The sequence below is a fragment of the Haplochromis burtoni genome, unplaced genomic scaffold (genome assembly GCF_018398535.1).
Source record: "Haplochromis burtoni strain Fernald_Lab_line unplaced genomic scaffold, NCSU_Asbu1 Contig_133, whole genome shotgun sequence".
Classification (NCBI taxonomy): domain Eukaryota; kingdom Metazoa; phylum Chordata; class Actinopteri; order Cichliformes; family Cichlidae; genus Haplochromis; species Haplochromis burtoni.
The window spans coordinates 1-13,294 of record NW_024582494.1 but is presented as its reverse complement, the minus strand read 5'-3'; the positions used below and the strand labels follow the sequence as shown (position 1 = coordinate 13,294).

General features: G+C 43.6%; 3 protein-coding genes across 6 annotated transcripts in view; 1 reads left to right on the top strand and 2 right to left on the bottom strand.

Moving 5' to 3' along the window:
• LOC102300216 (chloride channel CLIC-like protein 1) overlaps positions 1 to 11,008 on the top strand; it is a 16,543-nt gene extending 5,535 nt beyond the window's left edge. For all 3 annotated transcript variants that reach the window (XM_005931013.3, XM_042224242.1, XM_005931014.2), the window contains one exon: positions 10,490 to 11,008. In XM_005931013.3, coding sequence (XP_005931075.1) covers positions 10,490 to 10,585 — 96 coding nt within the window. In that variant the 3' untranslated portion in view covers positions 10,586 to 11,008. The remainder of the gene's footprint in view (positions 1 to 10,489) is intronic.
• LOC121815094 (chloride channel CLIC-like protein 1) lies at positions 3,473 to 7,090 on the bottom strand. Of its 2 annotated transcripts, none has more exons than XM_042224243.1 (8): positions 6,643 to 7,090; positions 6,383 to 6,554; positions 6,167 to 6,274; positions 5,222 to 5,332; positions 4,860 to 5,081; positions 4,595 to 4,735; positions 4,391 to 4,490; positions 3,473 to 4,091 (listed from the first exon to the last, which is right to left on the bottom strand). In XM_042224243.1, exons 2-8 carry the CDS (start codon positions 6,512 to 6,514, stop codon positions 3,931 to 3,933), a joined length of 975 nt encoding a protein of 324 aa, XP_042080177.1. In that variant the 5' UTR covers positions 6,515 to 6,554; positions 6,643 to 7,090; the 3' UTR covers positions 3,473 to 3,930. The 2 variants fall into 2 exon arrangements, with proteins under 2 accessions (XP_042080177.1, XP_042080178.1); XM_042224244.1 differs by having other exon boundaries at positions 6,740 to 6,758.
• LOC121815095 (pre-rRNA 2'-O-ribose RNA methyltransferase FTSJ3-like) lies at positions 7,499 to 9,998 on the bottom strand. Its single transcript, XM_042224245.1, has 3 exons — positions 9,487 to 9,998; positions 9,311 to 9,405; positions 7,499 to 8,129 (listed from the first exon to the last, which is right to left on the bottom strand). The coding sequence occupies exons 1-3, from the start codon at positions 9,574 to 9,576 to the stop codon at positions 7,871 to 7,873; spliced, it is 444 nt and encodes a 147-aa protein (XP_042080179.1). The 5' UTR covers positions 9,577 to 9,998; the 3' UTR covers positions 7,499 to 7,870.
• Positions 11,009 to 13,294: the final 2,286 nt, after the last annotated feature.

Sequence of the window (13,294 nt, the reverse complement as noted above, 5' to 3'; positions counted from 1 at the left end):
ATCCCACAACTTAGACATTCACATTACTCACACTCTCATTACACATACATATAGGATCTTGGGGGTGGGCACGATACACGGATCCAAATTACCATCAGGGTGTACACCTCACCCCTGGCGTCGTTGCCCACCTCTCAATTTTAAATACACGTAGACATTGAGGGCTAGCAGGAGGGACCATGCGCTTACCTGCTGCTCTCTGGCAGGTAGCTCCATGCCCTCCTGGGTTTTAAATGCACCTTAGAACACACATGCATCAACACTACAATGAGCGGGTGGAGGGAGGTTTGGAGTCTTCTCTCACCCCCGTTCTCTGCGGCCTGCTGGAGCGGGGGGGCTAGGAGGAGGAGTTGGCCGTCCGACTGCGGTCTGGAGTGTGGGGCCTCCCTGCTGCTGCGGAGTCGGGGCGGTCTGCCTCTCCCCACCGCAGGGAAAAGGGTAACACCACCTGGGTCTGGGTGCAGTTCCCCCCTCCAGGGGCAAGGGTACCTAGACCCGGTTCGTAGAGTACGCTTGGGGAGTGTGATCGTGTGTACAGCGTCTCTTTATGTCTGTCTCCACGTTGGTTGAGTGTGGAGTAAGTGCATATGAGAGCATGAGGGTGGGAATGGATGTTTGTGTCTGTGTGTGCCTGTATGTCTGTGTCTATATGTCAGGTTGGGTATCAGACGCCACCTCTCTGGGGACATCTCAGGCCCTCCAAGGTTTGGAGGCCTATCTCCCCCCACCACCACTTCCCCTGCCAGTGGCGGACTCCCTCAGACATCGGTGCGTTGGTGGTTCTTTGTGTCTGGGGATGGGCGTCCAGGTACACACCGGCTCACTCCTTGGCGGCCGCTTATCGGGGCCTGGAGCCTGGGGCTCGCTCGGGCCACTTCGGAGGTGGGGTGCCCCCGGCCTCTCGGCCTGGGGCTCGGTCACTCAGGCACGGCTGGCTGCCGGCGGAGCTCACGGGCGCGTCACTGCAACTCCCCCTGGCTTCTGCTCCGCGGCTGCTGAGTGAGCCCTCATCTGGGACTCTCCTCAGCTCTTTCTGGGACAGTGGCACGGCTGCCCCTCTGTTGGTCTTCCTTGGTCTCTTGTGTTCTGGGGGCCTCTGGATGTCTGGAGTTTTGATCTCCTCCATACCTGCTTCATGCCCTGGAGGACGGGGCTGTGGCCCCCCCACACCCTCTAGCAGATCATTACATGAAGGAACCTTTTAAAAAAAACAAGCGCGTCCATGCTCACAGGTGTACACACGGGTGATCACACCACAAACTACACCCTTTTTGGCTCCTACCTCAAAGCACACTGTGTTCTGTTGATCTTATGTGCTGCACAATAATGTTTAATATTTAGTATTTACTGTCATATTCCCATATATCATTGTGATGTTGTTTATTCTATTACTCTTGTTCTCTTCTGCTTGTTTTCTTTTTTCTTTCTCAGCAGGTGATCCAGGTGACTGATATATGCATTTTTTTCTTTTCTTTTTCTGCTCACTTCTGTTGGTTTTTGGTTTTTTGCCCTTCTCCCCCGTCCCTCTTCTCAGCTGTTTCTCTTTCCTTTCTTCTCCCCTTCTTTCCCCCAGTCAAGTCTGTCCCGTATTCAGAAGTGAAAATAAAATAAACAATAAAAGGTGAATCAAATGGACCATTACGGCAAGGCTGGGATGGTCAATTTGGTAAAGTAAATCCGTTGGGCATCTTTCTTTGCCTTTAGACAACTAATTCTGATGGCAAAAGAGCCAAACGGGACAGGCAAAAAAAAAAAAAAAAAAAAATAGGCCACGTTAGTTTTAATATTACTCTTATTATTCTTTCTGGGTCACAAAATAAACGTTTAACATATTTTCAGGCGAGAATGTAGCTGTGTAAACCTCAAATATCTGCTCAGTTTATCAAGACACCACATATTTTCAAAAGCACTCCGACGTTTTCGGAGACGTCTGTTACCCACTAGCTCGATAGCTAGCCGGGGGCTAGGTCACTAGCGCCGTGAGAACACCGGACTCCCGGCAAATTCGTTTTCAAACCCACCGCCGACTTTCTGCTACTCAGGTTAAACATGATATATGAGTCACTTGATAACTTAAAAATGTTATTCGTTTGGCTTTTTTCAGTATTTTATTTGTTCCTGAGTAAATCGGTTTGGCTGAGAATTAAAGTTATAGTTTTTACACAGCTGAATAAACGTCAAGCAGACAGCTGATTATCAGAAGTGTGAGATGCTCGAGAATATAGTGCGGTGAGTTTATTAAACTCCACCGAAACAATCTCAAATTTCATTAAAATTTAATAAACTATCATCTTGCTCTTTATTTTTAGTTAGCACATACCTGAAACACTTAAAGCTGTAAGCTAATGATAGTAGACAGATGCTGCTGGTGCAATAAGCTGTACGTTTTACGTCCAATGGATGCATGATCTGATTAGTTGACTAATCGCAAAAATAATCGGTGACTAGTCGACTATCAAAATAATTGTTTGTGGCAGCCCTAATGAATATAAACAAAAATCTAAAAAAATAAATAAATAAATTATTCTAATGAAATCAAACCAGACGGTTTAGACGTGTAAATAAAAAAAAAAAAAAAGAAAAGGTAAGAAAAAATAAGTAAAGTTTTGGGGGCCCACCACATCGACAGGCTGCACGTCTGGGAGCTCAGGTCTGAGCACTGCAACATCTCTGTCTGGTTGATCTTGAGAAAGGTTCTCATTCCCTTTTGAAGTTTTATTCTTCGACTCAGACGAATCTGACCGAGCAGCTTTTGGCTCCGATTTGGCTTTGTTTTGACCAACGCTGTTATCCTTTGCTGCTGGTGGCCGTTCTTCTGCTCCCCGCTGGTTTTCTGAATCTGGCTCAACAGACGGATTCTGGTCTGCCTCAGGAACTTCCTTGGCCCGCTCAGCGTCCGGCTCATCCTCAGCAGTTCCTAGAGTCTCGACCCTCTGCCTGTTGGGTCTCCTCTGATGCAAGTCATTCCTGTTTAATCTGGCGTCATCAGCTCTGTACCTTAGGGCATGTTGCTGTTGAGGTGCATCCCCTCCTGCAAAATGATTGCGGTCCTCAATCCTGAGGCGAGGTTGAGCTTGCGGTTGTTCCAGCTCTGGTGGTGGTGGATCCCTTCGAGGGCGGCGTAGAGGTGCCATGATGCCATGCTGGAAGGCTGCTTGCACACTTCCATACATGAACACCTGTAGAAGAGTCAAACATATATTTATTTATACAAAGCAAAGACATACAATGTATTGCTTTATTAATGCAAATAATGCTGTGTATACAACGCAAGCTCCATAATGTGAATTAATGTGAAAAAGGGGACATTTTACCACATACGGCGATCACGTAGTGAGCAGGACTGGGATCTGCAGGGTAACCGGTAAGATCTTTGAGGAGCGCTCGAAGAAATTCACTGATATCCCTGACCGAAGTCTTCAGTGGCTCTGTGATGAAGGTCTGTAATGGTAACTGAGATTGCCTAAAAAGGGAAGGATGTCTAGGTCATAACAAAGTCCAAGCGCATACCAAGGAACACAGTTTGGCATGGTAAAAATATATAGCAGTTAGAACAAGGTAGACTGGTTGCTGGGTAAAATCGGTGTAAAGAAGGTGCTGTACCAAAATCCTCCTGGTGACAACTTTGGTTTTTGCCACAGTGGCTGTTTTTTTTCACGTTCTGTCTGCAACAACTTGCCAAATAATAGCCGAGCAGTTGCACAACTTGAAAAAGTGTGACACAAACTGGACATGGAAGCAAAAGTTGTGCTTCAGTGCTGCAGCCAAGAAGTTTCAAAATGCAATTTCAAAATTTGTACTTTTTACTTCACAACTGGAGGTTGTCGTATGGTCGTGGGCAGTGTGTGACTGGCAACTTGCTCGCTCACTTCTACGCTGTCAACATATTTGTCACATGTCCAAAATGGCAGCCAAATTAAAACCATGTGTTTAGTGGTGATGTGTCTGCAAAACCTCAATAACCCTTAACAGACATTCCAAAGAGTGGCCTACCTTGGTTGGAGGTACCAACAGGATGGGATTAACCATGAGAACTTCATAGTATCTCTTACAAGGGTCATCTTGAAGAGTCCAGGTGCTTCTAAACCACTCTGCAGGATACCAAATACAGGTCCAAGCTTAGGCAGACGTTATGAGCCAAATACGCTTAATATATGCAAAACAGCAATGCTGGAGTCTAAAACTGTTAAAGCAGCTGAGACTTCAGAGTTTGCACAATGACTCCACAAGGACTTAAATTCCTCTCCATCTCATGGCTGTGCAGTGAAACGTATTTCAAAATGATATTTAATACGCTCTAAAAAGGAATGTTTTTCTCAGCCAGTTAATATTTTAGATGCAAGAGGTTTTCACAGAATGCCGTGACTGTTCGTGCTTGGTGATTGCATACCTTTCAAACTGTCACTCCAGTCAATTTTCTTCACCCCAGTGCATTTTGCATTAAAGCCTTCCATCTTCACTATATTATTTTGATGCTCAGCAAAGGCAATCTGAACAAAATATACATATTTATTAAAAACATTGTATTTTACAATCAAAGCACTGAAATACAGCTAAACTGAAACCACTGAAAGCTGCAGGAGCTCCTATTTACCTTGTACAGGTAGAACCAGTTCCAGATAATACTAACGAAGAAGCAGACGGCAAACAGTCGTCGGAACTGCACAAACCAGGAGATCGTTGTCCACAGTTCGGTGCTGATAATGGCTACTATAATCAGGATAAATGACCCGATCTGGAGGAGAGAGCAGAGTACAGTTTGAGTGGTTACAGAAAATAGAAACCATTAAAGCACAGTAGAAGCATTAAGAAGAGTCAGAATAGAAGGAAGCCAGAGGTAAAAGCTACTAAAAACTTACTTTTAATACTGTGTCCAACTCCACCCCAAAGGTGTCTTCAAATCGCCACTTCCAGGCCTCATAATCATGCGGTTTAAGGTCCACGAGTATCTGACTGATGGCGTTGTCCAGAGCGCCTGTTCTCCATCTGTCTTCACCCTCCAGAAGTGTCTGGATCTCTGTCATGGCTTGTTTGGACAGTTTGACTTTGGCATCAAAGAAGACATCTGTGGAGTCACTGGGCTGGGGAGAAATTAGAGCAAGTGTCTTAAAATTGCAATATTTATGACACTTGGCCAATTATTGAACCAGAGAAAAATTATGGCACAATATGTTCAACTAAAATCTCATAATTCACCATAAAACATGAGATGACCACCTACCACACCCACTCTTTGTATTTCCTTCAACAGTCTGCTCAGAAATCGCTTGAACACTGGACTGCATGTTGGCTGTTGTGAGATGAGCTTGATCGTCTTCTTTTGATCTTCATTCTGAATGAAGGAAGGTGGTGTAACGATATGAAGGATATCTTCTTGGCACACTTCGCCATAATTTAAACATCTCAGCCTACCCGAGTCTTGTTGCTGACCCACTGATGGCTGTTCTAGAAGTAGTAACAAAACTCAAATCATGTATAATTGGTTTCTTGTACATTCAGTGATGATCTCGAGCCAGTAGAGCACCTTTGGGATGTGGTGGAACTGAAATGTTTCCAGAACCTTGTTGAACATAAGACAGCTCTGAATGCAAAAGAGGCTCCAACACAGGACTAACAAGGTGTACCTAAGAAAACATGCACAGCGAGTGCACATGTGTACATAAAATGTGATTGAATGCGATAGGCTAACTATGTGATGACACCATAGTAACAGCCTGACTTTTACTATGGTAATGTCCTGATACTCTTGATGGTCCAGTATCTGTAAGTCTGACTCTAGTTAATAGAAAGTGAGAGGCTTAGAGTGCGGCTAGTCCTATTCCTGATCCTCAGATCATACTTTACTTTCTTTTTAGAGGCTACATTTCAAAAGTCCCTCAGAAAAAAACTTTCCAGACTCCTTAAACCTTCCACACAATTCTGTTTAAAAAGGTACATGAAATTGTTTTCTAAGCTTGAACACAGAGCTTGACTCAGGAACGTGTCAACAATTGTGCTAACAATGAGAAGAAAGTAATAAGCCTGGAGCCTAAATACTGTTAGACAAATTGGAAATTGTTTTTCAGTTCTACACCTTCAATTAACTCATTCAATTTGAATGGGGGAAAACTTATATTTTGAAAATATGAATATGCATTGTGCCTGATTTATTATTCAAAACACCAACCTGTTTCTGTAGGTCCTCCACTTGCTCTTTGCAGGACGTCAGCTCGGTCTGGCTAGAGTCCTGATTGTACTCTCTTCTTTTAGTGCCCACGTTGTCATAGCTTGCTGGCTGCGATGCAAATACACACTCTTAATGTCAGAGCTGGACAACACAACGTCTTCACAGTGATCAGAACCGTGTCAAATGTAGCTGGGTCAGAGTAAACAATCTCCCAACCTCAGTAGGCTTCCTCATCGTTTTGGTGCTAGCATCGTAGTTGAGCATATCGTAAGGGTCGAGCCACTCGTTGTCCTCCTGCTGGCCCACGGCAGTGAGCGACAGGCTCCACACCAAAGCAATAAAGAACATCCTGGCCGGGAGAAGACAGGCTCCTAACCAGAGTTAGATCCTTGACAGTGAAAGCAAGCACAGGTGTGCACAACTTTAGCAACGTTAGCTAAGTTTAAAGCTAATTTTTAAAGCAACTTTAGACTCACTGAATAAAACGTGACGTTTAAGGTAATATGACAGGTTGAGGCGTGGGTCACATATTAAAACTAAACCGTCTATACTGAACAAAACAACATAACAGACCTTTCCGCAAAAGGAACCGCTTTACTGTACAACCGCGTGACGCAATTTAAGTTTGAAGGCTCATGGGTAATGTAGTTTTGGGAAGAAAAAAAAAACAGTCCATTTTGGTAAAGCCGTAGTATTGATATTAAAAATCAGCTCAACCACACATGCAACTTCATAAGTAAACATACAGGAGCATTTTTTACAATTACACAAACTGAAATACAGATAAAGTATCAGGTACTAGAAATCCTAATAAGTGCTTGAGCAGATTTGCTTTCTTACACTTGCATTGATGCACACAATTTGGTAATAGAAATTTTAAAAATGTAGTATTTATTTAGGTCACAGCAGTGTTAGTGTTTCTCCAGCATCCAGCATGACCGAGGACACTGAGCAGAGGGGCGGGGTGCGGTTAGTCAGAGTGGTTTGCTGGTGCAGTTGTTTGCGATGGACATGGTCGAGGTCATAGTTGGAGCTGTTACGCTGCTCTTTTTCGTGAATTATGAGACATGCCAGGGCATAAGACGCTAATGTATATATCCCAATCAGAGTGACAGCTACCATTTGATTACGGATAGCACTTAGGTCGCCATTCCACTGTGCTGGAGTCTTTTACGACTTGTGGCGGTGAACTCCCCTGACTGTATTCATCAGGTTGAGTTCGCTTCCTGCTTGGCCTGTGCAGTCTAAGACAGATGTTTTTGCACTTTTATAGCTGTGGCTGCATTAGACAAAGGATGAAAAGGTTTTTTTGTAAAATGCTTGAACAACCAATCTGAACAAAAACTTTATTGCAAAGATTGGAATTTACACGAGAAACATTTATCAATAAACTTTTACTGCATTTTACAGTTAAGCTGTTCAGTGAATCCTCTTCCTTCCAGGGGGTTCAAGGCAAATCAGCTACATCTTCACAGAGACGTATACATAAAACCTGGATGTCATATCTCCCAGACATGTCTGAGGTCTCCAGGGCTTTAAGAAATCCAGCAAAGGTTCCAAAACAGAGACTCATGTTTATTTTGTCTGTGATACAGGAGCCAAAACTGAACCATCGTAGTTCACCAAGCTCCACAAATGCTCAGTTATAACACGAGTCCAGGGAGTTGAATAATAATAACGACAAGCAGAAACTCAAATGCATTTTCATTTTCGCCCTTTACCACTCTTCACCCCTCCTTTGCCAGCCTTAGCCTGTCGTCCCTTTCCGTGCTTTCCTTTGCCTCCTTTAGCGCGTTGTTCTTTTCTCTGCATTCCCCGCAAATCTTTCTTCATGCGCCCGTCCACCACCTTGAAGACTCCTTTGACACCAGGAGGCCGTCTCACCTTCTTCCCAGCGCCCTTTTTGCTCACAACGTATGTTACTTCTCTCTTTTCTTTCCCCAAGCCGGCTTTCTTGTATATACTGAAAGAAACACAAACAGTATTGAAATTTTCTCCTGGGTAAAACAGCCAGTTAGTTTTGTCTTCGCAGTAGGGGTGGGTTTTTATAATCGATTTATAGATTAAAATCAATTCGGGCTTGGATAACGTAAAATCGATTCATTAAAATCCTGAATCGATTTTTTAATATAAATTTATTTTGCCCGAAATGCCAGAATCTCTGGTGAAATCTCACAAAATTTCAACAACCACCAAACAGCTAAGACAGTAAATGAGAGCAGGAACACGGATTCTGCACAAAGACTTAAACACACAGCGCGACCCGCGGATCAGAATCAGTTAGATGTCGCCTTTCTCACAGTCGGGGCTGAAAGCCGACAGCTCGCTGATTCTGATCTGTGGGCGGGTCTGCGCTTTGTGTTCACGCCCTTTTTGCACTGATCATAAAGCTGTTAGTTTTATCTCTCTCCAAACAATATTGACCGAACCAGCAGCAAAAGAAGATCCAAACTACGCTTCACATAAACATCGTCATGAATTCACTCTGACTTTTACTGTTTTGCTTCCACCACTATGCGCAGCTCGCTCTCTCTCTCCTCTCTGTACTTCAAGAACAGTTTCCCGTCTAAAAATCTGTTTTCTGCATTATTCGCTTGCTTGTTATGCACAAGTCTACCGTTGTTTACAGCGCTGTCGGCCGCTTTTTTTTCTCTTTTACTTACTTCCGAAAAGAAAACCTAATTTCTGCCGTTCAATACTGAACAAATTTAAACTTTTTAAAATTTCAAAATGCAAAACGCTTAGCTGTGTCTCTAATAAAACCGCTGTAACTTCAGAGGTAATGTTCATATGTTGATTAATGGTTTTCTTTCGTTTTTGATGTACTGCAGAATATTTTTATAAAATCCCAGGCCAGGAAAATCACCTTCATGTTTTTCTGTGTTTTATCTTCAGCTACTTTGACACAAAGGCATCTGCTGTGATGCTCACACCTTTGATAAAGTCTTGCGTGTGTCAGCTTCCTTTTTATAGATACAAAAATATGTAAATGTACTGATCTGAATTATAATATTTCTGACTGTCAAAATTTCCCAGATTCAAATCGAATCGATTCGGGACCTTGTGAATCGGAATTGAATCGATTCTAGAAATCAGTGACGATACCCAGCCCTACTTCGCAGCCCCACAGATGTGACAACATACCTCTTCAGCTGAGCCATCTTCTCCCTCTCAGAGATGTCCACTGTGTTGACAACCGCTTCTGCTTTCTTCTTGGCCTGCTCCATTTTTTTCAACGTCTTGAAAAGAAACAGCGGAATTAATACATTCGGAAATACACCGATTACTTCGAAAAGCTCCTCGGGCTACAAGTGTTTTACCCTTCTCTTCTTCCTGGCCTTGGCCTCAGCAACTCGTTTGATTGGCCGAGCATTGATCTCCTTCCATTTTTGTTTGTATTCCTCCACCATCTCCTTGGTGACCGGCACCGGCCTCTTCCGGTGTTTCCGTTCATCATCGAGGAACCACTCCGGTACTTCCCACGGCTCGTCAGAGGTGGCGAACCTGAAATGGCATACACAAGGTGTTATTCGCGATCTTCACTTATTCCAGCAGGTTTAAGCCTTATTTGTCGAAAACAAATGTTAACCCGAATATACGCATTGTTAGATGCAATCAGCAATCTGAAAGGCAGATTCTTTTCCATTAGTACCTATTGGGATTGACTCAGCAAAGTTTTAGGTGATAGTACCTGGTACCACTGCTCGACTGGGGTTCCAAGCAATCCGAGCAGGTACTAAAATGTGACGCCGTCAGAGTGCGTGCCACCGATTAGCTGGTCAGTGGCGTCACTCGATGAGTCGCAAGAGCGTCTCCTTCCAAAAAATCAAAACTGCCCTTTTTGAAACCCGAAATGGCTACGAGACCACCCCCCCCCAAAAAAAAAACAACGCCATGGTCCCAGAGTCTGCCGAAAAGCCACAGATGGAGCACCAGGTTAGAAAATTGAGGCAGAGGCAGCCAGAAGGGGACAGAGGGGGGGGGGTAGCCTCCTCTGCAAATAATTAGTGGCTTCATAGTTGTATAGTTTACACATTTACAAGTTCCCTGGTTTGATCCAAGGAGGAGACACATTTGATGCTGATGGGTAAACAGCTGTATCAAATTAAGCATGAAGCTACCCGCTGTGGTAACTAAAATGATAACTTTGAACTCCAAATCTGTTTAACGTTTTGTGATTATTATTATCTTTATGTAGTTGAAAATCTCTTAATGGCTAAATTTTAAACTTAACTTTGGTTTATGAGTGTATTATTTGCTGCTAAAAGGTACTTTTTAATATGTAATTAATTTGTAATTCATTTCTGTTCTGTTTCTCTGCAGTGCCCAGAAGCCTCACTTGAAGACTCCTCACTGGGACGCTCTGTAAATTTTAAAGCTCCTGTCCAGGAGACTGGTGGAAATAATGAATACATCTGACTTACAGATGGTGTTAAAGTGAATTAACAGGATGACGGGATTACCACCACGAAGTGTGGTTGTTTGCTGCTGTGCGGTCACCCGTATGTGGCTATCCATGAGGAACAACTGCTCGGGATAATTGTGTTTTCCTGGTGAATTCTGATTTCCCGCTGGCAAAATGTTTGGGAAATTATGCAGCACCAGGCTGGAACAGTGTTGTTTACTCAGTTTGGTGTTCCTGTGTGCTTTTTGGTGTCTTTCGAATCGTTGTTAAAATTGGAACTATATTTGACGAGCTGTATAATAAGTCGGTGCTGCAAATTAAAAAAGATGTTTTGAATTTTTAACTAGAGCCTGACTGAGGCCACATTTTTGGAACTGTTGGGGACTTTTAAGGAATAAAAAGTTCTGATTATGTGGAAATAAATACACTATTACTAATGTTGTTTGTCACTGGACTTTACGATATTTTTATGTTTATTCTTTTGAAGAAATGCTACCACACATTTTGGTTTTGCTACATATTATTGATGAATAACTGGCCATCCAGCGATCCGTGTTTTGTGCCAGCTGCACTCTCAGTCGTTCTGTCGGCGGTGCTGGTTTAACCCGATGATGCGGCGGGGCGGGAGTGCCATCAGCCGGGTATGGTCGTGCGCGCTCCGTCTTTCCGAACGGATATTTTTGTAGCTGTGGAGATCAGGGAAATTATTTTGCTGCTATTGTTAATAATCATCATCATTACCATTGCATTAATAATATAATCTACAGTATTGATATTGCATTCAGATGTTTAAACAGTGTGTGTGTGTGTCTTTCAGAAAGACTAAGTTGCAGGCTGACAGGAAATTGCAGGTTTGCAGAGTGTGCCTTTTACAGAAGTGAAACCGAAAGCAGAGTCTAAGTGCAGGTTATTCTGAGGAGCTGTTTGGACGAGGCTATGTGAATAACTAGGTTATTCAAATTGTCTTTTATACTTTTATATTCTTTGATTAAGCTTTTAGTAGAGGTTCCTGATTAAAACATTTATTCAACATATACATAGTTTCAATTCGGTTATTACATATATGAGAGTGGCTTCTGTCTCTCTGTCTGGTGAGAGGTCAGGAGCTAGTCGGCGAGGTGAAATAGGGTGCAATTGTGGTTAACACACACACACACACACACACACACTCAGTTAGAGAGAATCATTTATAGGTGAAAGTTTAATCATGTTTTGCTCGGGGTTGCAAAAGAGCAGTTTGTCGCAGAACTGCTGCTGATGTGTCAAGATGATAAGCGAGCATCCGGCAGTGACAGGAAGTACCTGCCATGAAGATGAAGACAATGTTCTTTTTAAACTGTTAAAAGTCATTGTGGTTTTGATCTGACCTATGTATGAAATGGATCTGACGTTGAGGGGGCGTCATTAAATTTAAGCCCTGATGGTATAAAATATCTGTTTATGCTTTGATTAAGTCGGAGATCAGCCCTGTCTGCGAACGGAGCTGGTCTTCCCACGCGTGTATTTCATTAAAATCAATTGTTTGACCAAGCTCTTCTGGACCTGGTTGTTTGTACTCTCCTTCCTCAATATTTGAACCTTAACATTTGGGGGCTTCGTCCGGTGGTTGAGGAGGGAGAGAATTGGAGGTGTAGACGGAGAAATTCGGTGGTCTGAGGTGGTCGGACGGGCAGACATGAGTGCCAGTGGTCGAAGTGAGTGGGCATAAGCCGGCTTATCCAAAGGTAAGGCACTACCTGTTGAATTATTTCCAAAGTGTGCCAAATTGGACATTACAAATTAAAGTCTACTCACTGAAATTACTGGTGAATGTCTGGTTTGATTTTGATGAAAATCTCATGACAGTACTGAGGATTTAAATGATTGAATGCGGTTGGACCGCTAAAGGATTTAATACGGTTGGACCGTGGAAAGCAGTTGGACTGCTTTTAGTATATTAGGGAATTTGGTTATTGTTTGGGGTTGGAGCCCCTATTGGTTATAAGGTTGGACCTGCTTCAGTCTTACAGTGTGTTCACACCGAACGCGATGGGCGCGTGAAAAAAGCCCCAAATGCCCCTAACTTGACGCGTGCACATTCGCACCCTCTACGCGTGTCCAAGAAAAATCCATCGCGCCCCAAAATATCATATTTTGATGCGCGTGAACCGGAAATGTGGTAGGGATGTGGGAGGAAGTTGTGCCAGACCGGTATCTTTGCAAGATGGCAGCTGTCGAGCTAGCGCTTGAAGAGAGAGTCTCCCTTCTCTATGTACTGAGGAGAGCAGAGTAGCGGCGTAAAAGACATCCTCGCCGTACCTGGGTCCATCAGGTCCTCCAGAGGCGTGAGCAGTTTGGTGAGTTTCACCACTTGCTCCAGGAGCTGCGCCTGGATGACGGCCGATTCCAGCACTATCACCGTCGTTCACTCGGCCAGTTTGAGGACCTGCTGTCCTGCGTCGGTCCCAGAATCGCCCGCCTAGACACCAATTACAGGCGCTCAATCCCACCTGCAGAGCGCCTGTCCATCTGCCTGAGGTTAGTAAAAGTATTTAATACGTTAGTCCTTTATTGATACCTGTGCTAATATGCTAAACCATCCATTTATACACTGCTAACATGGATGTGCTATGCTAACAGTGAATGCTGTCGGTGTTTACTGAAAGCAAACTGTGGTACAGAGATGACTGTTTATAATATTTCTAGTGATCCTCAGACGGTCTCATCAAGCCCCGATTTAATTC

Bases quoted from the DNA above. Each gene is read 5' to 3' on its own strand.
- LOC121815095 (XM_042224245.1), bottom strand. From the start codon at position 9,576: ATGGTGGAGGAATACAAACAAAAATGGAAGGAGATCAATGCTCGGCCA. The intron at 9,406-9,486 runs GTAAAACACTTG...TTTCTTTTCAAG, and splicing joins AGGCCAGGAAGAAGAGAAGG to ACGTTGAAAAAAATGGAGCA. The intron at 8,130-9,310 runs GTATGTTGTCAC...TGTTTCTTTCAG, and splicing joins AAGATGGCTCAGCTGAAGAG to TATATACAAGAAAGCCGGCT.
- LOC121815094 (XM_042224243.1), bottom strand. From the start codon at position 6,514: ATGTTCTTTATTGCTTTGGTGTGGAGCCTGTCGCTCACTGCCGTGGGC. The intron at 4,491-4,594 runs GTAAATAGGAGC...TATTTTGTTCAG, and splicing joins ACTGGTTCTACCTGTACAAG to ATTGCCTTTGCTGAGCATCA. The intron at 4,092-4,390 runs GTATGCAATCAC...GGTATCCTGCAG, and splicing joins CTGGAGTGACAGTTTGAAAG to AGTGGTTTAGAAGCACCTGG.